General features: G+C 41.1%; 1 protein-coding gene across 4 annotated transcripts in view; it reads right to left on the bottom strand.

Moving 5' to 3' along the window:
- MYH9 (myosin heavy chain 9) overlaps positions 1-26,283 on the bottom strand; it is a 71,694-nt gene extending 45,411 nt beyond the window's left edge. Inside the window, exons 1-3 of one of the 4 annotated variants that reach the window (XM_065047952.1) lie at positions 26,269-26,283; positions 9,331-9,683; positions 3,632-3,788 (exon numbers count right to left, since the gene is read on the bottom strand). In XM_065047952.1, the coding sequence (XP_064904024.1) occupies positions 3,632-3,788; positions 9,331-9,663 (490 nt within the window). In that variant the 5' untranslated portion in view covers positions 9,664-9,683; positions 26,269-26,283. Of the gene's footprint in view, positions 1-3,631; positions 3,789-9,330; positions 9,684-15,389; positions 15,406-25,003; positions 25,071-25,423; positions 25,615-26,268 lie in introns of those variants that run through there. The other 3 variants (XM_065047943.1, XM_065047948.1, XM_065047950.1) reach the window with 3 other exon arrangements.
- Positions 26,284-26,599: the final 316 nt, after the last annotated feature.

Below are 26,599 nucleotides of genomic sequence, written 5' to 3'. Positions count from 1 at the left end.
TTACAGAAGTTTCAGATGCTGGCATTAAAACTGCCACTGTGCTCCAGACACCAATGAAATTTCTAGCTTCTATCAGTATCTGACATAGAAGATTCCCCATATATGTTCCAAATAGACAAATGTTTAACAGCTTTAAAATATGTTTTTCTAAATAGATCCGCTGGACACTATGAACTGTGGTAAAGAATGTACCCCTTCAATGTGTATCTGCTGCAGCAGAATAATGATTTGTTTGCTCAAGACAGTACTCCACTTGCAGGGTTCAATCATTAGCACCAGAAGAGTAAATCTTCCCAAAGGAGTCAGACCTGAGGCTTCTGGCATCCAGGATACCCAGGGAACAGAAACATTAAGACAAATGGTTGTTTTCTCTGAAAACATAAATGTTGCACTTTTTTCAGAGTTCTGCTCTTGAAGCACAGTAAGTCTCATGCTGCAAGTACCATGAAGCAAAAGAATTTTTTTGTTCTCATTTCTGAGTCTTAATGTTTCTTGGGTCAGAGAAAGGAGGACAACAAAAAAACCAAACCACTTTTAACATATTCTCCATCATATTATTTCTTCAAGGAAGTACTTCTAGTGAAAATTAACAAAAAGAAGTTCCTCTCTTGGAATGTATAAATGTCACATGACACACTTGTGAACAGAGTAACCAAGGTAGACATAAAAGGAGAACCAAACTCATCCATAGTGCATCAGCACAGATGCCTGAAAAGGGTTAAATAGTTTCTGGATTAGCAGAGGTTGAAATAAAACTCTCATCATCCTCTCCCTCCCCAATTCCCTTCCTGACAAACATTCCTTTGAATGGCCTGCTCCTTAGAATACCATAAATTGACTGAAAACCAAAAAAATTCAGAGTCCACATCAATTAACATGCAAGGCTTTTCCGCTCTGTCAACTTAAGAGATAACTATACCCCACAGTGACAGAAGTCAGAGTCAACAACTTGCAATCCTTCTCCAGGCCATGAAGGATTCCCAGTCTTCAGGGCTCTGAAAGTAACCTAGGGAAGGCAGCCTAATCCTAAATGCCTCCGGCTCACGTGGAGCACTGGACCCTTTCATCTTCTATTCTTTGTACAGATTCCTGCCATACCACTGGCTGCTGCACCAAGCCTCCCCCACTGCTAAGCAAAACTGAGGAAGTGGAATAGGAATGTTGCTTTCCACTGACCTAGAGGTCAGCCAGGGCCAGAGACACTGCAATGACCTAGTGGTCTTCACTGCCAATAGCCAACATCTAAATGCTACCGTTACCTGTTGCAATAAGGAAATAAGGTAGCAAATCAACCTGAAAACGATCTCTAGGGTTCTTGCTAGCATACATACGCCCATGTGAAGCAACACGCACACAAAAATCTTTTCACGTCTAGTTAAACAGCCCAAAGCAGGCTAGTTCAAAAGCTAACTGGAAATGATATTCACATCCAACACATGTTCCAAAAAGTCAGTGACAAGATATCTCAAACCAGGCTGGGGTTTGAAAGAAAAGCTGGGGTAAACCCCTAGATTGCCAATACTGCTGAGATTATTGCATATCTAGAATTGTTCTGGGAAAGGTATATACTCCAGCAGAGCTCATAGCAACTTTCCTGTGCTAGGAAAACAGAAGCAGGGCTGCCATTTTTTAGCTTTGTGCACTGAAGCAATTCAAGCCTGGGATTTCTGAGTTCTAGACATTGCTTAAGCATGGTTCTGATGGAGACACCTTCTCTTTTGAAAACGAAATAGCCATGTAGATTAGTCACTAGCTCTGAACCACTACCAGACCAGGAATGGTCACCTGCCAATGCAGAACTGCAGCTGTCTGGATACCCACTGCCACATTCTGTATATCTGGTGGGGATTAAGGACAAGATTCATGCACATGCAGTTCCAGATGGTCTAACTGTTGTCTAAAGAGGGAAAAGGACTTCTTCAGTCTCCTTAGAGCACCACCAAATGAAACTGTTCCTGATGCTACATAAGAGATTCCTTTTTAGGGAACAGTAACTCTTGTAGGGTTAAGTCAATAGCTTGTTTAAAGAAAATATATGTTGGTATTTTAGCTGACAAGAAGCAGGCAAGGCAAAGAAGGAAGTAATAAAGGAAGTGAAACAGTGATAAGAGGTTTATAGACAACTATGTTGCCGCGTATAGTATAGGCAGTGCATCTGTACTTGTCCTTCACGGCAGACCTCGTCAGAAGGAAGCGAGGTCCTATGTAGGTCCAGGTTCATTTTTTTTCCCTCTGGATACCATATTCCTTTCAGAGTAACACATCATTAGTATAGCTGTATTCAAGAGCTGCCACATCTTAAGCAAATTGCTATCAGTAAGTACCCCGCCACAAGTGCACTGCAGTGTGTCTGTATGGCGCTCCCCTCCCCATCCAAGGCTTTAACCAATACAGCTTCATTGATCCATCGTGCCAGCCCTCCCATGTGCCCTGCTCTACATGGCACCACACTTCAGCAACTTTCCTCAGCATTATCCACATGTAAAATTGTGTAAAGCCACTAACTCAGGCAAGTGGACGTTTTTCTTGCTCCCTTTCCACTTTGGGCAAGCATATTGTTATAGGCTTCTTATGCTTAAAAGTGCAAGTAGTAGTAAGGGCAGGGAGAAAATAGAACTCTCTTAAGCTGAGTCTAATCAGAATTTTAAAGCATGATTTTATTATATCTGGCCTTTGTTCTAAACAGTAAGGCTAATGACAGGACCTAGGAGAGACAAACACCTTAACCATTGCTAATCAACAGAAAATAAAGGAGTAGCCAAATCCATACAAGCTATGCCAAATCAAACTCTGCCTCATATCCTTTAAGTGTTACAAAGTGTACCTCTTCGTATAACACAGCTACAAACAGGAAGAAAAGCACAAAATGCCTCCAGTAGCTGAACACTCTCCAAGCATGCCAGACACGAGCACTGACTCTGTAAAAAAGCTCCTCTCAAAACAGGGGAGATATGCACAGGACAGTGATCCATATTTTAAAGTCCTCAGGTAATGAACAAGCAGCAGGTAATATACACAATTGTTTACTTGTATTGGCATACACACGGGGAAAAAAAGAGGTCAATCTGCTTGCTTGCTTTTATTCTATGAATAGCAAACAGATGTAATTAATATTGCCTGATACAAAATTTTATCCTTTACAGAACAACAATGTAACCAAACAACTCTTGACCAGTAAATCTACCACTGACCATAACACTTCAAAATGCAGGCTATACTAAGCTTGTTTCCCCTAACCCAACTGTATGACCGGATTTTAAACACTTCTGTTAAAAGCTGCCATCAACCAATACACATGCTTGCCCTTCTACAGCTATCGTTCCATAGGCTCACCACTGAGAGGGAAAGTTTACTACCTCAGTTCTCCTTGCCTGCTTCTCTGAACCCCATGTATTCACATCACTCTGTTCTTTATGCCAGGCCTTTCGTAAGGTTTTTCAATCCACTATAGCAGAAGAAACCTATTCACTTGCACACAAGAGGTGGCAGCAAGCAGGTGTCAGGTGTCTGTAAGCAAGGACAGAGGGGGAAACAATGCCTTTTGATCACAGTGAGTTGTTCTTCCACAGTGTTTTGACTGCAATCTTGATTTGTGATTTCACCAAGAGTTGTTATCTTAGTCAGCACTCACCTTGCATCATACTCCTGTAGGCTGTGTCTGTGATGGCATAGATATGAGGGGGCATCTCATGCCTCTTTTTGCCTTTGTACATCTCCACTATTTCTTCTGAGTATATGGGCAGGTTCTTGTAAGGATTGATTACCACGCAGAACAGGCCTGAGTAGGTCTGGAAAGAAAACACCCCGGTAAATTAAGACAGGAATTAAAAATTTTGTATACTTCCACCTTTCAACAATATATTTCTCGGAAAAACAAACCAACCAACCAGTCCTTTTTTAAGTGCTTCTTCCAGCGAGGCCATGTGTGATGCTTCCCACTAAGCAATATTAGAATCTGAGCAACAGCTAAAGTCATATCAACTTGCCTAGTACTCAACCTTTCCAAGTATGCACAGAGCATCAACTCACAAATTAGTCACGCTGCTATCAAACTGGCCTACTCCCTAGCTCGTTAACAGTCCACTAGGACTGGCTTTTCTTCCTTTCAAAGTTCCTGTATTCAAGTCGTGTTCATTTCATTATATACGGTAGGTGCTCAGCTCCTAGAAACGTGTTTCATTATGTTCTGCTTCATGTATGCTATGGATTTATCCAGTAATTGATCAACTACAACATAACAAACTTCAAGGCAAAGTAGTTGTTAACAGACAAATGAGATCAGTGTTCTCCTTAGAGGATGAGGCCTAATTCAGTCCTGACCCTGCTCTGAAGAAGAAGTTGGATTAGATGGCCTTCTAAAGACTGAACACTTCCACGATTTGTAATGTAACACGAAAAACTAGAACTAGATACCAAACTGTAAAGTCACTAATGTAGTGCCCTTCTGAGCTAGTGAATATAGAAAATAATTCTAAAGTATTGCATGCTCATGACTGCAACATTTGCCAGAAATCTAGTTCTAATTAATCTCAAACCATTAATTCATTGATTTGTGATAGCAAACCTCAATTTCTCAATTGGTTTCCACTGGCTTAAATTCTACAGTTCCAATGTAAGACAACTGCCTAAATTTGTCTACTGAAAATATAAAGCTTCTTAAAAGAAGAAAAAAAAAAAATCTTCGAGATCTGAGTACCTTAAAAAAAACCCCTAACAAATATTTTACTTGCATAGGCTTCTCAGATATTTTCCAGACACTAAGAATAGAATTCCAAGCCTTGCTCTTGGGGTTTAGAGCCACCCAAGTTCCCTGACAATTTTAAAGGTAGCTGTTTCAAACACCTGGACAGGAGTAGCTTTCTAAAGCAACTTGCCATGCTACCAGAGGAGAGTATATTTGGCACTTTGTATTTCTATTGCTACCATCTCTTCTGTTGTTTGCTCCACAAAGAGCACTTTGGAGTGCTAAAGAGTTCTCCACAATGAGTGCAGAGAGTACTTAATCAGATTTAGCCTCTTTAGCTAGATAAAGGTAAGGTTTAGACTACAGTGACTGAAGGGTGAAAATAGTATCTACTACACAGTTTACAGTCTTATATCCAAATTTTCTACATGCTGGCTTAACCTTAAGTAATTAACCCACTCTTACATGCCACAGATTCAGATACGGTTTCACCCTATGTTCCCCAGAACGCAAAGTTTTTATAGGTATTTAAGGTTCCTTTTCCATACCCTTGTATAAACTACCAGTAAATGTTTTCAGATCTATTTTTTTTTTTTAATATATTTGAGGACTATTTAAATACCTTACAGAAAATAATGAGTCTCTTTCCAAAGTGGGCAACTATGAAAGTTGGCTAAAAACCTTTTACTGTAGGACTTCTAAAGTTCCAGATAGCCAAGCTTCAGTGAGACATTCTAGTCAGGTGAGGTTTGAGGTAGTGCTTGAAAGGAACAGTTTAAGGAGTTTACAGAAACCAACTTGGTAATGCTAGTTCCTTTTGCCTCAGATTTAGTTCTCCATCGCATCAGACAGCACAGAACAGCAGCTGAAAGACTGGGTCATGCTTTCCTGACCTTTGACTACACTAGTGGAAGACAGAGTAGGAACAAGACGTAGAAAGGAGTATAATCAAGAGTAGCATGTGCACCTTTTCCTTATACTGGCATGGAAATAATTGACATTGGAGTCAACTTAACTGTTAGAAGAAAAGCTGTAATTTTATCAGAATTCTAGAAAACAAGTAATGAAAAACCCTCTAGGTTGCCTGTTCCAGCTGTCTGAATTAGCAACTGTCTTACCGCAAAGCCCTGGGCAGCAGCAACATGCATGTAGTAACCAAAAGAAGATGCTCTATATAGTTCCTGCTTCCCCCTGCAACAAAACTGTAACTCAGGCCACAGACTGAACCTACATCTCCTTTGAAGATGTAAATAAAGCTAAATACCTGTTCACTGCTTTTGGGGGATTAAAAGTGAGAGCAAAAGAAAAGTGGTAGCAAATACTGTGGTAATATTCCATAAGGAATGTAAAGTTTTCTTGTCTGTATTTCCATTACTTTATGGCCAAGTTTGTTGACAAATTACAACTGTTGCTTTTCAAGTAAGAATACTGTGAAGGTCTGGAGCTGGACTGAAGCAAACTTAAGGATAAGAGCAGCAGTTTAAAGAGAAGACATTCATTTCAATTAGAGTGATGAAACCATGAAGCAGGTATGCAAGAAGAAGCCATCACCTTCTTCCAGCATTCTGGTTGCCAGGAGAAATACCTAAGGAAAGTTCCCTTGCAGTATAATGATCTCAGACAGATGTGTGAGGTGATATTTTTGTCTAATAAAGAGAAGCCACTAATCATGGGTGGGATAGGCAACTGAGCAAGACTACCACATCACAACTGCTGGTCAAGCACGGTGACAGAGCTCTATACAGGAAGCAAGATGAATTATATTGAGCAGAAGCTACCAGCCATACAAAAGAAAAGACTCACCTTCATCTTAATAAAGTGCAAATAAAGACTAACATGCATAAATCCCTGAACTGAACTCAAGGCTTCAATTGAAAGGCTAATTAATTATAAACATAGCTGGCTTGGAAATCTGTACTTTGTTTCAGACATTTCTATCTCAAACTAGAATTCGGGCATAACCTTTTGCTAATTATTTCAAGTGACACACACAGGCCAAACTGGAAGTACTTTTATTTTTCTAACTGGTAAACTAGCTCTGAAGAGTCGAAAAGACCATCTGCAGCATGGCACAAGGATGACAACATCAGAAAGTTTATTTTCAAGGATCTGTTAACTTCAATAAAATAACTGGAATGTGTAAGGCTGAGTTTTGAGTTTCACACTGAACACAAACAAGGCAGTTCAGTTAAGTAACACAAAAGCTGCAAATGGTCATCTGATAAAAAATTCGAAACAGAAAGGGTTAATATGAAAGCCAGTCTATTAGCAAGTCACCTCAGTGCAGAACCAATGAGCACATGGAAACAGCAAACTGGTGTCAGATTTAAGCTCTTAGTTCTTTAAAAGTTTGACACTCCCTGTTCAAAATTTGTCAGCATCAGCCGTAAGATTTCTCCCTTCCTTTCATGGGATGGATAGACAGAAAAATAAAGGTGGGTTTTTTGTTTGTTTGTTTGTGTTTTGTTTTGTTTTAAAAAGCAACCAAAACACAGAGCCCTGCTGGCAAAGAAGAAAAGACAAAAGCAGAACTAAATTATGATCTTTCCAGAGACATTTATGCTATACATACATTGCATGTATCCTCTTTCTTCAAGAGGATTAATGCTCAACTAACAGCCACTCCAAAGAAAGTATTTTAAGCCTTCGCATTAATCTCCTGACTTGCCAAGAACTGCTGACAGGTGAGATCAGTGCATTTCACAAGTGCACAGAAACACGGTTTTGGCAAGACAAAGATTCGGCAATAGAGCATCACTATGGCAGGTTTACTTGGGTGAAGGGTGTGGGGATTTTCTAATACTTCTTACAGTCCAATTAGAAAAACTCAATTTATTACAGTCACAGACTATGTCTGTAATTTCAGAAGATATCTTGCAAGACACATGAAACAGCCCATTGCATACAGTGCAACAGACTTTGAGATGCTGTTGAATTATTTTCAACAACTTATTACATAACCTAGCAATGTTTCCTGTTCTGAAAACGTTGCACATGATATTGCACATCCTTTTTCACCTCAATACCAAGATTCTTCCCTCTGAGAATAGTTTTTGACAAATAGTTAAAGGAGTTATTGATTACACAGAATAATTAACTGCATCAACCTCCAACCACATTAGGTCTCAAAATTTTGAGATCAGACAGCAGGAGTCAGATTAAATTTATATCAGCTTTGCATCCTTCAGATGTTCTCTGATAATTTCTGCAACAGTTGCATATATGCCTTCATGCCACTCCAGAAGAGCAATGGTCACAGCACTAGCCAGAGTTTCCAGCTTGTGTTCGTGCTCCTTAACTTAGAGGGCAACAGTTCACAACGTTTTCTACCCAAGAGGGATAGCTAGGGTGAATTCCTGCTATGTGGTGTCTTGGATACCACCAGTCCCTGTTTGGGCAGTAGAGACCAACTATAGCTTGCACCTATGATGACTACATAAAATCCTATATCACTTTGGGTGTAATGAAGTAATAAGCATCAATAAAAAGGGGGGGGAAAATAGATACTGCAGTGCATTTTAACTTATATTGTCTTCTCTGTATGACAAAAGAGGCAGATTTTGGGTTTTGACAGCACAAAAACTGGGGAGAGGGGAAATCTAGACAGACTTTCTTCAAGGATTGTATTAATATACAAGTTTACAAATGACATTTATTGTTTAATATGTTTTATTTTAATAGATTTTCTAATTTACTGTGAAGATTTCATAGTGCCTAAAAATACTGAACATCCGGCATTTCTACATCCCTTGGGATTCCATCTCAGGCAGTCCTATTTTAATTCTGTAAGCAGAGGCCAGTCTGAGAATAAATAACTCAAGAAACACTAGATCCTGTTTTAACCAGTCACTGCACCCGAATGTTACAGTACTGCTGAGTTTAAGCATTCATTCTATGCCTGCAGAGTACTAACAGAAGCTACCATGCTAGCTAAAAAGAGGCCACATGAAAAGTCAGAATGGAACTGAAGAACCAAGTTAAGGTTCCAAATTCTCCTTCCCCACCTTTCCCTATTTATTGGTTCTGGTATTCAGTGAAGTAGCTGCTGCATTCTTCCTTGGGTATAACCATTGGTCCCATAAACGGTATCTTTGTCATTTCCACAGCAATAAGAAGCAGGAATCTCTGCTTTTGTCCAATGTGCATTGAAAAGAAAATGAAATATTTCCTATCTGTAAGGCACTCCAAGATCCAGAATTTTTGTAACACAAAAAGCTTGGCATTAGCATGCTTTCCCACTGAAGCTCCAGACATGGGAAAATGTAATTCAGATGTTAGGTATATTAGGACTTTGTTTTTACTATTATTTGGTTCAGTTCAGACTCCCTTTTTACCACTTTCCAACTGCTCTCACTTCTTGCTAAAAGAAGTTAAATGGCATTCAAAACATCCTGCAAATGAAGACATTAAAATGTTAAAGTCAGATTTACCACAGCATTCTTTGAAAGCTTCAACATTAACTAGAGGGGGATTGACACGGTTTAGTGAAAAAATTTTAAGTAGAGGGAAGAAGCTAAGTCACATGAAAGTTGCATATAGGAGCAATGAAAGGTTAACATACACATTTTAGAAGCAAAGTGATTACGGTGAGTTCGCATACTAGGTAACCAAGATCTCTTCTTACCCTAATAGCCAAGATTACTTACATAGATCAGTCCTGAGTAGTATCTCTCCTTCAAGTTGTGAAGCACAGAAGCCTCATTCAGGCATGTCAGCTCTGCCATATCTTCCACTTTGGAGAATTTGGGGGGGTTCATCTTCTGGATGTCATCCTTATTAACTTTCACTTTCTTCCCATTCTCTGCCAGCTCCACGATGGCCTCATCTCCTACTTCTTCCTTCAGGCTAGCTGCCTCAAACCCATTCTTCTCTGAGGGAACCCATACCAGCTTCTTAGCTGCCCAGTCAGCCTGAGTTAGGGGGTTATTAATGATGTTTTTGTCCACATAGAGGTACTTATCTGCATCTCTTGTCGACATCGTGTTTTAGAATTGGGGGCCTGTGAAAAGAGAGAAAGGGAGAAAAAAAAAAATTTAGAGCCCCAAGTTGCCTTGCAGATTCCTAGAGGTAGACAGGTGCATGCTAAGGACTCTGAGTCCCTGGTCATCAGAACATGCCTTCTCCTCCTTTAGTTTCATGTTAGTAAGCACTGGTAAGCTGTCAAACTTCCAATAAGGTCAAGGTTTTGTTTGCCAAGAAGATGAAAAAAAAACAAAACAGCAAGCAGTTAAAAAAAACCCTACAACAAAACACTGACCGTTAAGCATTTGGAAGCCACTATTTGGCAGAAAAGAGAGAGCATGTTAAAGTGGTAAGCATCAAACAATTTGTATGATGCGCCAATACTCATAGCATTAGATGCTATGCCAGTAACGTTCGGGTCAAGATTAGCCCTTCACTGCTATCTGGTAGAGATATTAGCTCAGAAATTGTCGTGGTTGAGACAGACAAACAACAAGAAATATAACCAGAAATGTTTAATCAACACTTTTAGTTCCTCGCTCCTTGTTCTGACAAGCTACAAATCAAATACCATGGCTTCTTAGCAATGTCACATACCAGTCTAGGCTATACATGAAACACATTTTGCTTCTAGAATACATCATCAATAATTTAAGGACACCAGTTAAGACCAACATTAAATACAACACTATCCACCACCAGCTTAGTAGCAACACCCACTCCACCAGTTTGTAACTTTTTTCTAGATAACACTTAGTAGCAAAATACCTCCAAGACAGTAACAGAACAAACTTGTGGTCAGGAAGATTTACAGCCAAAAATCCTCTACTGGGATCCTTCTATGAAGCTGTGGTCAGGTAGAAGAGAGAGTACTACCCCACAATAGGCGGATGTAGGCAGCATGATCAGAAAATGACACCCTAGATTGTGCTTCATCAAAACCTGAACTCTACCACCAGGGATTTTCCAGTTTATAAAGCAGCAATTTTATTGGTGCTGTTCAGAAACCCTTTCAATCAGAAGAAAGGACTGCATGCGTCAAGGCTCATTAACCATGTAACAGCAGCCTCTTTGCAAGGTCCTATAAACATTACTTCTTGTAGCCTTCCTCACAAAGATACCAGTGTACTCAGTATAGATTTTTCATAACTTGGATAGAAGTTAGAGCTCTTTACCACCAAAAGAACAGGAAATGAAAATATCAATATTAATGTCATGGAAGGATGTCAGGATCTACAAGGCTAACTTCTCCAACAAACATACCCATATTTACGAGCCAGCCTGCAAATCCAATAGGTGAACTCTGACTATAGATACTGCAGACAAAAAGGTATTGAGAGCAGGACAGAAGCAATTCAATCCCCGAAATATGTATGAGAACAACAATAGATGTTGAGTCCCAGCATTAGCAAGCAGTGAATGAAGCCAGAAAAACATCAGCTATAATAATGATGGGCACAAATGCCCACACCAGTCATTTGTAAGCATGTACGGAAATTCCTTTCAACAAATGTTTCACTGTAGGTGGTATGCAACTTTGTGTCAGAAACTGTATGGATAGCTGTATATTCACAGTCAAAAATTCTTTAGCAAACAAAGAGAAAATTACTCTATAAATAATCATTTCCTTTTGCTAGAGTTTAAAAACCTTTGTCTTAAGCCTTACAGGATATGCCAAGTAGCTCTCCCACACTTTACCTCATCTTTCCTTCCCCACAGGGACTGACACTTCCACTCTGATCACCACGATGGTGATTCTCAGAGCAACTCCTCCTCCCTGGGTTTTCATATTTTTACTGAAAATCCAGATTTTAATGAGCACACAATGAAGAAATTTGTTGCAGAGATAAGATGCAGCAATAAGGAGGCTGCCATGAAAATCTGAGCTGTCAGGAGAACTCCAAGACCACACTTCAACACCTAGCCTGACAGAGTATGGAGGGAACAGAGAAAACTAAACCAAAAGATATTGAGACTCCATGACATTGCAGAGTATCATCTGCAGGTTGTGGTCAAAGGGTTAAGAAAAGGGAGTGGAGGGAGTGCGGAAGAAAAAAAATTCAATTGTGTTCAGAGTTGTATCAGGTTTGGCAAGGCAACAGCTGTGCTCTACCCACCATTACACAGTTTCCTGTCTGTGCAACTCCAGCTCCCAGAATCTAACCAGTTGCCTTTTTTGGCCATAATCAGGCAGGAGACAGAGGCCATGTGCTTCAGCTAAATTCTGTTTCATCATTTCCTGAGGAATCCTAAGTACCCAGCCATCTGAAGTGTCCTACATTACACTGAAACATACTCCTCCCTTACTGTTAGAGTACATGCATTCAATACACCTTGGAGACTTATTCTGGGATAAAGACTAATTCTTTTGGGATAAGAAACACATAAGGCCACAAGAAATCTTTCAAGGGGTATCCCCAGTCAGTTCTGGATCTGAAGAGAATTAATGAAAGAAGACAGCTACAGAGAGGTTAATGAAATTCCTCACAGGAGGAGAATGCCAACTAATCTCACATACAGCAAAGGCTGCATTCTTCAGCCAGTAAGGGATCATTCTATAGCATCTATCCCTTTTTATTCCCAGGACTGAAAACAACTTTCACAGTAAAAAGAGAACTAGCCTAACAAGGCTATTCTAAAATCTCACCAAACTTTGTTTTTTATGCCAGTACTACCGAACACTGAGGAGATTAAAAGATGGTCTGCACCTCAAACTTTAAACAGAGTTGCAAATTGCCCTACTGCATGGCAGCAGCAAACAGTCTTATTATCACCATCTCAAACTAGTTTTCATATACTCCAGAACAGAATCACCAGGTACTAGATCTAAAAAAACTGACAGATCATGCTGAGATAACATGGTACTAGTGCTATTCTCGAGGCTGACTTGTAACCCACAGGGCTTCTAAACTAGCAATACCGCAAACCAACCATCAATTTGCTTTCTCCACAAGAACATCACCGGAGGAATCAGATTCAGCAAGTTCCATCTCCTAGGCTCCAAAACTTAGCTTATGCTGCATTTCACTGGGCATTTCTAAAAACCCCTCAATTGGTCAAGGACGCAAGCCTGGTAAACTCTTGGAGTCTTACAGCAAATCATAACTAACACAAGTCACTACCATTTTAATAACAAATTAGGAAGCAATTTGTTTTGCCTAGTAGTTTGCATTTTGCGTCTAAATAATTACGTGGGGCAAGGACATTTATCTTTACATTGCTATTATGCAACTGTCAGATGAGAATACCATTAACAATGTCCTTTTTGATGCAACACCAGTCTATAGGTATGAAGACCAAAAAATAAGGAAGACAGACCATCCTTGTTTTGAGTATAAATGCCTCCTTCCTAGTATTGTTTCAAAAAATGAACTACTACAGTCACTTCCCTGTTAACCTAGTATGCTCCCTTATTGTGGTTCATCGCAGTCTGACAAACACGCTGGTCAAATATTGCTTGTTTTTCCATTACTTCAGGTGCCCGAGGACATTCTTTTGCTATTTAACTAACCACATAGTTGCCACAAAGATGCCATACAGTTACAAAGGAACCTCTACAGTCCTGAATAGAATGGGACCAAGACACTAATATGTAGTCCAACCTTAAAAAAACAAAAAAGTCAAGAACCCTTCACATACGTATTTCCCCGCAGATTTTTTTGAGATGAACAAATTAAACACTGGGTTTAAGTTAAGATGCCATGCGTTCCCTTTGAACTAAGCAGAATTATCCAAAACACCCATTTGAATACAATCACATGGACAAAAGTTTGCCTTTAGCCTCCTACAATACCATAGCCTTAAGGCTTGTATTACAAGACACTTCACACACTCCTCTCCCCACCTAAAGTATCAAGCACTCCCAAAAACCTGGAAACAAACACCTTGTCTGGCTTGGAAAGGTCTAAAATCTGTCTCTGCTATAAGGTCCCTTCCTTTGGATTACAGTGTTTTGCAACTGCTAAAAGCACAGAACATTATCTGTTTGCAATTTAATTTTCCAGGACTATTTGTATTATCCCCCCTCAATGTTTATTCTGTCAGCAGCCACAGAATTGTTTCTGGGACTGAGCCACTGCTCAATGAGATGAGCTTGGGCAATGCTAAATTATCGAGGTAATGGCTAAAGTAGAAATAGAATTAATATATTCAGAGAATCATTGACGACAACAGTTAGAGCATCACACTTACTAACAAGTATCAGAGCACTAGCTAGGCAAGGAAAGCACTTCTAATTTGAGTTATCCAAACCACCATTAAAGTAGGGATTGCCACACAGGTTTTTTTAGGCTTCAGCCTCATTATTAGCAAAGATGCATTATTACGTTGGAATAGACAGCTTTAATCACAAATCATTTCCCTACTTCAATAAATTATGAAAAGTTTGTGAAATAATGGGCTACAGAGAACATAACATCGCCAGATACATGTACTGTATACTTACCGATTCAGATAACCATTTCAGAGCTTCGCTATAAGGCTAAGCCTGCATCAAAAGGGACATATGTGGGTAATTACGAGAAGTTTTCTTCTGCTTCATATCCACCAGTAAGGCACTGTTATAAAAACTTTGTGTGATTTCACATGAAATGATTCCCCCACATGGTTTGTCTAGTGGCATTTATACTAACAGTGCAAGAGGAACTATCCTAAAGTTCAGGGTGCCAAAAAGAATGAAGAGTAAGTAGCAAACACATTTAGACTAAAACAATTCAATTACCTTTGTTTATATAGGTCACATTTTAAAAGTATAATATTTCAGGAACACAGTTCTCATGACATTTTCCAAACAGGCTTACCTTTAGCAGGTTGTGAGAGAATGGCATATAAGACAAAAAGCCCTTTCACAGAGCAAAAGGAATGTATACCATTTCTACAGGCAAGACAAGACTTCTGCACCAGAAAATTACAGCACTCCTGGTCACTTACAGTCCCATTTCAGTAACAACTAAATTGTCTTAGATGAAGAGACCTAATTCTTTGTTAATACACAGCATTTAAAAAATAATCTGACTTCAAGAATAAATGAATGATTCAAATTAAATTTGGTCAGTAACATTCATTTGATGGGAATCCTTGTTAAGAGTACAATCTGAACAGCTAATACTTGCATTACGTTTGCAAACTCAACTATTTCACTTTCCCCAGCGAGCTGAACACAGTTCATCAAAACAACAGAAACAGTTGCATTTGGTGCAGCTAGCAAAGCACAGTAAGTAGACTTTAGTGGCCAAAACACTGCCTACAGTGACCATGAACTGACTTTAAAAACCAAAACCTAACCCACCAAAAAAACCTCCCTATAATTCCCTTGTAATCACTAGAAAAATGTTCAGATCTCATCTGTTTAGGACCTACTATGCTGACACTTCACAGCTCCACAGGCCAGGATGTTTATGGAGAACACCACAGTTCTGTTAGCACAAACTGTTCCAATTTGTAAGTAACACCTATATAAAAGCTGAAGTCTGAACTACTAAGGGTGAGAAATTAATCGCAAGGGGGGTGGGGGAGAGGAAGGAAAGAGGAAAAGCTGGCAGGAAGCTGAGCTGATGGACTGGTTACATCTCCTTGTTTCTCAAGTTCAGTATACTGTGACACACCAGTGCCTGATGCTTCAGACTGAACTCAATAATAATGGATTTCAGTTATCGAGAATACATCATCAGTCAAGTACACAAGTTTGCAATTAATACTCCCTCACAGACTGTGCCCTGAGCTGAAGGCATTCAGCTACACTTACCCTTTTTGTTCAGAAGGCTGTGCTGCCATGCAGGCTCATTTCTTCTAGTTCAGCTTTATTTGGGATTCATAATGATTGCTATTAGGCTTACTGTAGTTCACTGCTTTCCTCTCTAGTCACAGTCTGACGCACACAATGCATTGTTGAAAGATTTATTTCACAATTGGAATGCAGATTGCTGGCAATTATTGTTGCATATTCAGTTTGACTGTAGTGCTGCCCAGACTTGCCAACTACCATGTTTATTACTGTAAGTTAAACTCAAGGTAGGGCACTAAAATCGCTTCTTTGTACGCACAAGGCTCCAAGAATCAAAGAGGAGGAATCTAATTATCTAACGTATAAATTAGATCTCTATTACACAGAAGTGATCTATTGACCAGACTACACATTAAGACAGAAGAAAGAAGTTGAAGGGAATTCTGCATCTCTCAGGTGGTCTAAAGGTATCTGGCATGTGTCCTCAGAACAATGAATGTGGAATAAAGGTTTCTCAGTTTCTGCGTGTCCAGCTCTCTTCATCAGCTGTCAAGCACCACATTCTCCTATGTGTGAAGCAGCACGTGCATACTCTACTGCAACAGCTGACACAGGATGTTTGCTCTGTGAAGCCGGGACTTTCCACGGCAAATTGCAAAGGCCACAAAGCCACACACAAGTAAGACACTGTCCCTACATGCCACTTCATAGTCACCTTTTCTCTCCACTGGGTTCAAGTGAATGGCAAGATTGGGAGAACAGAAGCTACAAGCACAGCACAAGCAGATTTAACAAAAATTAATGCCAATCTGAACAGGCTAGTTTTGGGTATCAAAGACTGAAAACAGGATAGTACAGGCTTCACCATGTGCTATACAAGCACAGAAATGATCTTGGGCCACTGCATGCTGTAAAGAAACTAACCACTGTACGTTATGGGCAAAGAGGGCCAGGCATAGCTTTCCTAAGTTAATGCCAGAAAGGGTGTGCTTACCCCTATTTTAATTGCAGTTTCTCAGTCCAGCAAGACACAAAGACACATTACCATGTACATGGCACCAATAAAGTTAATCAGTTCTATGAAGCCTGTGCACATTGTTTAAACACACCAAAGGCTGGTTTAGGGAGGGGGAGGGTAGCCTTCTGTTGATTCCAAGTCCAGTCTTTAGCATGACAAAGCTAGGCTGGCTGCCACCCAACCCCATTCACTTTGAATAAATATTCAAAGTTTACAATCCTGCATAATACACTTTCTGCAACTGTTGTTTCTCATTAGTGCACGTACAGTACATGCCTTCTCAGCAGAGAAGAGAATTCCTCTTCCAGAGACAGTGTGCCCACAAGGAAAACATTCCAGGGGGAGAACACATTCTTTGTGACCACTCAGCAAAGTAATCCCACTTAAGGAGACAGCTGTAGTTCAGAAAACTGCAGCCCATCCCTGCTGTTCAAGCTGTTTTGCTGGAAGACTTGTTTTTAGGGGCATAATGGACTGCAAAAGTTTTGATCAGGCATGCAGAATTCCCTAGGGACATCGCATGAGAGAGGGAGGAAGAGCTTGGAAAGTTTCAGCCTGTCCTTGTTATCTCAGGGTCACTTTTCATCCCTTCCCTAATACTCTGATTTAAAGCTAAAAAGATATCTGCCAAGAACTCTCTGAGGCACTGAAGTGTAAGACAGCTCTTCCAATACACAGCTCTGTATCAATTAGCACTCCCTATCATCTTTTGTCAAGTGCAGGTTTTATTTCAACACAAGAGTGAACAAGGAGTAAAACAATTATAGCTAAATAGAGAGAAGTGAAATATGGTTCTCACTCCCTCTTTTAGAAAGAAATATTTCGTATGTATGTGGCTAAGATAAAGTCATTTTACAGGAGCAATTATTCTTGCTTACGTTAACTAAGAATTTGCTTTGATCTCTGCATCAATAATGCTTATTTTCTTCCAGTTCATGTTGGAAAGAACCAAGAATCACTGCAAATACATTTGGCAAGCCATTTTAAACAAAGATTATTTTTACACTGCAACAGGGAATCAAGTTTCTCCTGACAGAGCTCAACCTACTGTGCCAAATTATGACCATGTACAGTCTTCTGCTATATCTCATATTTTTATCAGTGTTTCAAATAGTTCTGCTCTACCATTAACACCAGCTATGGGGATGGCAGGCAAAAACCCTGGCACAGAAGTCTGACACCTTTGCAGGGTGCAAGTTTGATTGTCAACTCTTCTAGCTTTGCATAGCAACGCGTTAAGAGGACCTACCTCCGTTTATGAAGGTGACTTTGGAGGTCGGGGACAGGAGAAGCATGACTCTTCCTGGACGTGAAAACAACAGCAATGCCTGAACTGAAAGAAAAGCTCCACAGCCTTACGCTCCAGGATGTATTAGAAGGCCAGATTGAAAACAACTTTGCAGAGCATAAGTATGAAGTTCAAGATGGTCTGAAAAACTTTGAAACATTCTGACTGTGACATTTCCCTGTTGTGCTCAAAGTCTTGCACAGCTTCGTGGCTCCTTACTTAGCTATCCATTACAACCAATGTTCTGGAGAAAACCCCCTGTGCAGCAGAGCGTACAAGGAACATGCGCCTGCTCTGTACACCTCAGCCTCACACTCATTTTAAGGTTGGCTTATTCCCTTCCTGACCTATGCTGTCTTTCCCGAATGTCAGATATATCAGTCTCTAAAAAGAAATAGCATTAGACATCTCTTATTTTAGAATTCACCCAGCCATGCCCTCCTGTCTGGATCTCCTGAAGCACTGATTTTTGTACTAAAGGAGAAGAAAGGACTCGTCTTTCAATGTGAAATGAGTCAAGGCAAAGGCACCTGACGTAGGAACCTAGTCTGAACTGTTACAATCATGGCTCTACAACATGTAAATTTTTCTGTAGTCTGGTATTACAGGAAAATACTTTTTTTTGGGAAAAAAAAATCATCCCCTTCTGATAGGGGACTGACATACTTGGGCATTCCACAGTCCCAATAAAAGGAGGCAAATAATACTTGGAAGTTTCCAACAAAGTTTTGCTTTCTGGCATAACGGAATAAAAAACAACATGAGGAAATACTGACCATAGAGTAGCAGAACTGTTTCATGTGTTTCCACTGTAATTAACAACATTCTCCACAGCTACATACACTATAGTACTGTGGTGGTGAGAGACTGGAAAAGGTTACCTAGACAAGCTGTGGGTGCCTCATCCCGGAAAGTGTTCAAGGCAGAACGGGGCTTTGAGCAACCTGGTCTAGCGGACGGTGCCCCTGCCCATGGCAGGGGGATTGCACAAAACAATCTCTAAGGTCCCTTCCAACCCAAACTATTCTATGATACTCTTCTCCTTATCTGCATGAGCCAAGAGCTGAACCATTACTGCAGTTGTACTTTTCCCTGAAAGAATTGGTATAATACAAGGCGGCAAATTTATCCGTTAAATCTACATCAAGTTTTTAGAACATTTAAAGAAATAAAATCTGCTAAAAAATAATAGCACTGCCCATTAGGAAAATACTTAAAATTTGCCCTGTAAAAAGATTAACTCCACCTATGTGGGGGAAGATGATAAACTGACTGTGCACATGTATATGCCAGTCCTATGCAAACAATATACAGATATATAATTTTCAGAAGTTACACCAGTTGGTCTAATAAATTTGCAATCCCCTTTAAAAAAAGAAAAATTATGACTAATACATCATCTTCATCACATTAGTGTGTTCTTACTTTATATTTCCCATCACATACTGCATTAAACTCCAAGCTCAAGTTCATCTACGCAAAACTTTGACTTCAAACGGTCATTAAAACAATTCAGGATAATTTACTGTGTAATGAAAGGTCAAAGACTTTAGTATGTGCTATAAACATTCATACTGCAATATAACCTAGACAATAAAAGCTAAGCGAACTGGTTTAAGTCACAAATTCTAAGTCACAGTTTAAAGAGCTTTTGTGCCCCATGGAGAAATCTTATTTAGTACTTATGCTTTTTTACAGAAGAAAATTCCCTTTGTCAGTAAGCAAACACATCCAATCGAAACACGACAGTTTCAAGTATGCAATTACTTAGTTATTGTAGTCTACCATATATCTGTATCCATACTCCCATACCCATTTATTTAAACAATTCTTTGAAGTCTGAATACATTTTACTTGATGTGAAAAAGAGATAAAAACACCTCTATCTCTAAACAACAGCAATAAAGACATCTGAACATCATCTATGAAGAACACAATATGTTGAGTGGTATTCCACTAAAAAAATAAAATTCCATTAATAAAAAAAAAAAATGTTTTTCTTGGACTACTTCAGACACATTTACAAGTAACTAAAATTGTTTTCCAGATAGTTATGTGCAGTCAGCAATTTATTAATTGCCTGCTTCTGGACACCTTAATCTCATATCCATCCCTCCTGACCAGTTCCACTAATTGAACCCAGTGAAAAGACACAGACAGCCACCCACTCCCCCAAAAAAAAACAGAAGACAAAAGAAAAATGTAAATACCTTCCTCTACATTTTAAACTATGAATGACATGGCCAAAATGGAAGCCAGCAAGTGGTTTTCTTTATCTACATTAAAAAACTGTCAAAAGTCTATTTACTTCATCAACCAACTAGTTCCAAGTGCTTACCCAGGAACTTCCTCATCCAGTTCATTGTTTTTACTTCAGATTTACGTTCAGAATTTGTTGCCAACTTCTTACATTGAAGCATCTTACATTTGTTAAAATATCTGTAAGTCCTAAAATAGACTATCAATTAATACTCACACTTTTCTCAAAATAATTGATTTTAACAATTCAGAGCACAGCAAGACTGGAATCTCCTGCACTAAATGGCAAGTAGACCTACAGTGTAACAGTCGCTGTCAAAAAGAGCTAAAAATTTACCTAGAAACGGACAGAACAGTTGTTTTAAGTCACATTTGGAGAAAAAGGCAGAAGCAACAGAAATTATATTTTTTAATTGAAATTTTGCTGTAGGTTCAATTCAGTATTTCCATTTTTTTTTCTCGGGTATTTAAATCAACTCTAAGTACATCAGTAAAACTTGCTGGACTGAGTGTTGGCCACAACTGACTTTAACCATAGCCAAATCTACACCACCTCCAAGGTTGATTAGAAAGGCCTAAATTCAAGTGAACTGGTGAAGTCTTGACCTTAAAATGAAAACACAGATGAATGTATTCAATAAAAGGGGAAGTAAACTATTACAAGAGCATGCCTGAAATCTTAGATTTTAAACAGGAAGCTGCTCAACAGGAAAAAAAAAAAAAAATCTGGCTGCACAGGACTGTGAAAGTTGAGTTGTAAAATTTCTCTAAACCTCTTTTCTTACAAGTTCGAACGCCAACTTTGCTTCCATTCAAATAAGAACTCCAGTTCTGTGTTGAGGCATATATCACAATGGATTTCCTGCAGAGACTCATTAAAATGGTAGTTCTTGATGAATAGAAGTATTCATCAGTTAAGAAGACTTTATGATACAGATTTCCAAGTTAAGTTTCCCTCAACATATATTAATTATTAGCTTGAGTTTACTGAAATCACTCATCCATGTGGTTTTATTTACTACTCTCAGCAGAATCAGCGTTAGGAGAAAGGGAAGTTAGACTTCTAGTCATGAAGACAAGCAGAATCTAAACTCAATGTACAAAACTCTAGAGGCATAAATTTCATTAAGGGGTCATGGAGTCAAACCACAGTATGCAGAGTTATATTTCATTAGAACTCTCTGCATCCAACAGCAATACAATTGTAATACTTCTACAAGAAATAATTTGCAGTAGACAAGTATGCTAGATCAGTTTTACAGTTTCCACTTTGCCATGTTTAAAAAGGATAATTTAGCAGTACTACCTCCCACACATCGTACAATGAAACCCATCTCAGTTCCATCACTAAAAAACTGTAAACACTACTATTTATTTAGATTTTTTAGGATTCTCAGGCAATATATTGTGCTGAACAGGCCAAATGGCCATTAACTGAAAACAGGGACTCGTCCATTATACTGAATATGACTGGGATGGAATGAGGTCAGAAGATGTTAAACCACTACAGTAGCCCAGGACTGCGAGACAAATCAGCGTTGAGATTATTACTTCAAGCACTCAGAACAAGTTCCCACAGCCGCTAAAGGAAAAAGTGAAGCGGATAAACCATAATTAAGATGAACTTGTAAACTGATGCATTTCATTTAGTTGGACAACACCCATTTGCATTAGCACAAATGCAACTTCTGCCCTGGAAGCTTTTGTCTCATTATATTTTATTTAAATCAGGTTGTTAGTTTCCATCTCTTTGCACACTAGGAAACTCAATTAGAACCCTGGTGTACTTAAACTGAAAATAAATTTAGGGTACAAGGTCACCAAGCTACCATTAAGCTAGAGCAATTGCCAGCAAAAACAATGTCGCTGTAGGCAATCCCATGCTATTATAGTTTTCTTCTAACCCACAGAAGTTTTAACATCAGGCACACAGTTTCTCTACTTAACATGCAAACAGCTATGCCTCAATTATAAACCAAGAAAACAAAGACTAATAAGATATTTATACAAGAAATCAAAGACAAAAATGGATGTTAGAGGGCACCAAGTGCATTATGGAGTCAAACAAACAAAACTGTATTAAATCAAACACTCAAGATTAAAGATTTGGATACCTTTTAGTAGACATGCACACTAACTCCAGGCCTCTAAAACACACTTTAATCATCAGTCAGCTTCAGCACATTACCTGATCACCTGAAGCTAGCGGGCAAGAAAGCCAACATAGTATACAGGGGTGGGGGATAAGACAACCTTAACTTTGACTTCCCCTTTCAGTAAACCTTGCATTAACTAGATGGCATCCTGCACCTCCAGTGGGTCCACTTATAATCTCACCCTATTACAGTCACACCAATTCATGTGACACAAGTCTGGGCAAGACACAGGCCTAGGGATGGGGACAGAAGCAGAAGATTCAGCAGAATCAGCTCAGAAATCATAATACCTATGACATACCCCATCCCATCTGTTCAGTATCCTGGAGATTAACAGAACAAAACCTGAATTTTGGGGTATAGACAGACTACTTTTAATCTCCCAATACAACTGAAGTATATTATCCTGTAGTCAGTAGCCACACCAATATACACAGCCACACCAATATACATACCTTGTACCTGTGTGTGAATAGTCTGACAGAGGACTAACCTGTGTATTATTAGTTATTATAAACATTTACTACATTATTTTATAAGACCTGTCAAGGTAATAACCGTTAAGAGTTTTCAAGATACTTTGTTGCAGCGGTAAATATAAGCCTCAGCATTTGGAGCAGAAATATTTGCAGTGCCAAGTAGTGTTGCAAAGAGATTTAACCACCTGTAGCATCTGACTCCACCAGACAGCTTTCAATTCAAACACGAGTATTAGAGCTACCACCGATTACACAGTTTGAACACTCTCCAACATTTTTCATAACACCAAAATAATGCACTGGACAACACAGATTATTTCAGCCTCTTAAGTGAGAAATTCTTCTAATCTCTTTCCTATAACTTTAATGGACAAGTAATTTTATTCTTTTAATATTATTATTATTCATTCATTACTGATTCACTTAAAAGCTCATGGTGTGGCTCTCCCAATGTATTTGTCTTCTTAAAACATTCTGAAGCATATCAAAATCCACCTAGAAGAAATAATGAAAAAAGCTTAATTCTTTCATTTTCTCTTCAGACGAAAATATCACCCTGGCTATTTCTTTCTCACAGGAATAACCTAAAAGAAAAAAAAAAAAAAAAAAACCCAGAACCATGGTAGGTATATCCTAACAATCTATGCAGCCAAAGTCCAATAAAACACTTTCAGTTTCTACACCCATTCTTCTGGGACAGACAGAACCTGACTCTTTAGTCTTCCTGTTTATACAGAAACAGTCATATGCTACCCACGCAGAGCAAATGTTGAGGTCAAAGTTTCTTCTCCAGAGAACTTCCAAAATCAGATCTTGGCTATACAATTCAAGTATCCAAGGGATGATACCGTATTACAAAAAGAACCACATTTTCCACCAGCTTACTGCTGGTCACACTCACTTTGAGGTTCCAGGTCAGTAAATACAGGAAGTTCAGACACCAGGCTCTATCCACTACTAGTAATTTTGCAGCTCCCTTACAACTACTGAAACTTTTGCCTGTCCACCTCCAGAAAGACAGTGCACAGACTATAAGTAAATGCAACAAATAAAGCCATCAAGGAGAACACATCAATTTAAACAGTTCCACCTGACGTGGAGCTTCACAGAATTGTTGGGTGATTTCACTGCAGTTATTTTTACAAGGTCAGATTAGCAGCACAATCTTGTGTTTATACAGTTTTGGCAATCGTGATTAACAACTTCAAAATTCTTTTGTGCTAATGGCAGCTCCACTTATATTTATCAATTGCTTCCCCCTCATTACAACTTTCTAGTTAACAAAAATATTTGCTTATCTCATTCAAACTTTGGGAGAGAGCGCTACAGTTGCAGACAGTGCGCCTATGAGTCAATGCGTATCTGCACAATGATTTGCCATTTTTACTGGAATGCTACGGATAAGTGAACTTAGTCACATTGTTACCTGGTGACTAATTTCAAAAGGATCTTTACACAAGCAGTAACTGATTAGAGCGCTGTTACTTTGGAGTTAAAACTTTACCATATCTAGACTTACAGACAGAAGATGTATATGAGTTAAGGGCATGTGTCATTTAATCCTTCAAGCCATGGTTCAACAGCCTCCATGAAAATTAATTTATATTTCTTTATAGTGTAGGGCACAGGAATCACAGTCTGCAGGTCAAAGTCCATCTACTACAATATCTCTTCAAGTTTGAAGCACAAATTTCTTGTGCAGTAAATGAGAGGTTACCCTGTTTAGGACAGACCTGTTCACTTAGAAAAAAAGCTTAGGTTCTCAGTCCACTCTGACAGAGTGCAGCTCCGGACATCATGACATAGTATAGAAAAGAAATATCTATGGAAGAAGAAGAGCACAACCGTGTTTCAAGGCGGGAGGGGGGGGGGGGGGGAAGAGGGAAAAAAAAAGAGAAGGAACAGAACTGTAAGGCGGAAAAAAAAAAAAAAAAAAAAATAACAGCCACTGCATGAAGAGCTTCCCAACCAATGCAGTTAAATTCTGAAAAATTCCGGTTTGTTACCAGAAGCATAATATTGCTTTAAAACTCATTTTGCCTTGAGTTCAGGCAAATTGGGAGCAACCCTTATTAAACCCACTAGGTACACACCACCCTCGGGGGCTACGAAACTTGTTATTTTCCACACCTACTGCAGAGAAGTTGGTAACGATATCACTAAAAGCCGGAGAACTTTTCCTACTCAGTTGGAGGTGATGCCTGAAAGCACAAGCTATCTGCAAGAGTTTTTCAGTGCAAGCTTCATCTTGCCCTGTCACTCCCTCCTCCCTCTCTCCTGGCTTCACCGTACAGACCAAACCGAACGAGGAAGTCGAGATCTGCGAGCGGAAGCCAAGCCCATCGCAATGTCTGCAGGAGGATTGTCAGCCTGTGACTCAGGCTGCAGTCCTGACAGCTGCCAAACAGTCCCACTTTCCCCTACCCGTTACTTACAAAGGACGGACACTTAAACGCGAAGAGGGAAGGGAGAGAGGACGGTCCGGTGTGAAAAAGAGCGCGAATAACGCCTCCTCACCTCCGAGCAGGCCAGTTAGCTGGGCGGGGAGGGAGCAGAGGCAACTCCCCGGGCACAACGCACCCGTGCGGCGCACGGCGCGGCGGCACACACGGCCCGGAGGGAGCAGAGTGGGAGGGCGAGGGGCACGGGGAGCACCTCAGGCACGGCAGGTCGGCGCCCGGCCGGGCTGCCTCCCGCCCGGCTCCGCGGGGAAAGCGGACCGGCGCAGTAGGAGAGCGGCACCCTTTCCCCCTAGCCGGACAAAGAGGCGCGAAACCCGGCAGGGGAGAAGCGCGGCGCCAGAGGGGGACAAACCAGGGCCACCCGCGCCCACCACCCCACCCGACCGGCTTCACCTGAGCCCGGCTACGGCGGAGGGAGGGAGGGAAACGCCGCGGCGGCGGCTGCGCTCCACGAAGCGAGAGAGTGGCGTCCTCACACTGCCGGCTCCTCCCGCAGGTTCCGCGAACCGCCTCGCGTTCACCGGCACTGCGAGGCGCCCGGGCGGGAGGAGCCGCCGCGGCCCAGCAACGCCGCCGGCCCGCCCCCACCGCCTCCCCGCGCCACTTCCAGCCAATGGCTGAGCCGGCCGCAGAGAGCTGACGGCCGCCGCTGCCAATAGGAGCCGGTCGCAGGGTGGAGGCGAGCCGTTGAGGAAGCGGCGAGCCGTTGAGGAAGGGGGCGGTTAGCAACGCCCGGGCGCGCGCGGAGCCCTGCCCCTCAGCAGCCCAGCCCAGCCCCGCCCCGCCCCGCGGCTGGCGGGGCGCGGCGCGGCGCAGGCCGGCAGCGCTGCCGCCGAGGGGCTCGGGAGGGGCGAGCGGTGCGCCCCGGCCTCCCCCCGCCGGCCACGGGGCCTGGCCGAGCTCCCCGCTCCCCTTCCCCAGCCTCGAGTCGTGCCAAGCCGCCCCCACAATGCCCCGCGCCAGGCTGTGCCAGGCCAGCCCCACAATGCCCCGCGCCGGGCGGGCACCCGAGGCTGGCGTCGGCCTCTGCCCCTGCGGAAGCGCTGCCTCGCTGGCACTCCGCAGCGCCTCGGCTCCGCTGGCCCCAGCGTGCCCCCAGGGCCGGGGGAAGGGAACTCGGGGTCAGCCCCCGGGAGCAGGGCGATGGGCTGCAGCCCCGGCCTCCCGGGGCCGTGCCAGAAGCCCTCGGAAATGGGGAGGCGGAGGGGGGAAGCGCCGCCCGGTCAAGAAGTCCTCACCCAACCGTGTGGCCTTGTAGCGCAAAGTAACCGCGGTAGGAAGATGCAAGTCAAAAATTCGGTTTCATCCCATAAGCGGACGGAACTGAGGCAAGCAGCAGCATCGGCATAAGCAGCCTGTGATGCTGCGGAGGTGCTTGGGTGGCCGGAGCTGTATGTTAAAAAATGCTCGAAATTGATTTAGAAAAGGCATGCCAGTAACAGGTGTGAAAAGAGAGAGGTGATGTAATGCTGCCTCTTTGCATTTAGTACAGCGCTCCTCAAGCTGAGTACACAGTAAAAAGGAGGAAGTGGTAGCCAAGGTGCAAGACAAAAGTCCTTCTAAAAAGAT

The sequence above is a fragment of the Columba livia genome, chromosome 1, assembly GCF_036013475.1.
Source record: "Columba livia isolate bColLiv1 breed racing homer chromosome 1, bColLiv1.pat.W.v2, whole genome shotgun sequence".
NCBI lineage: Eukaryota > Metazoa > Chordata > Aves > Columbiformes > Columbidae > Columba > Columba livia.
The sequence above is the reverse complement of the archived record's forward strand: the minus strand, read 5'-3'. Positions and strand labels throughout refer to the sequence as shown.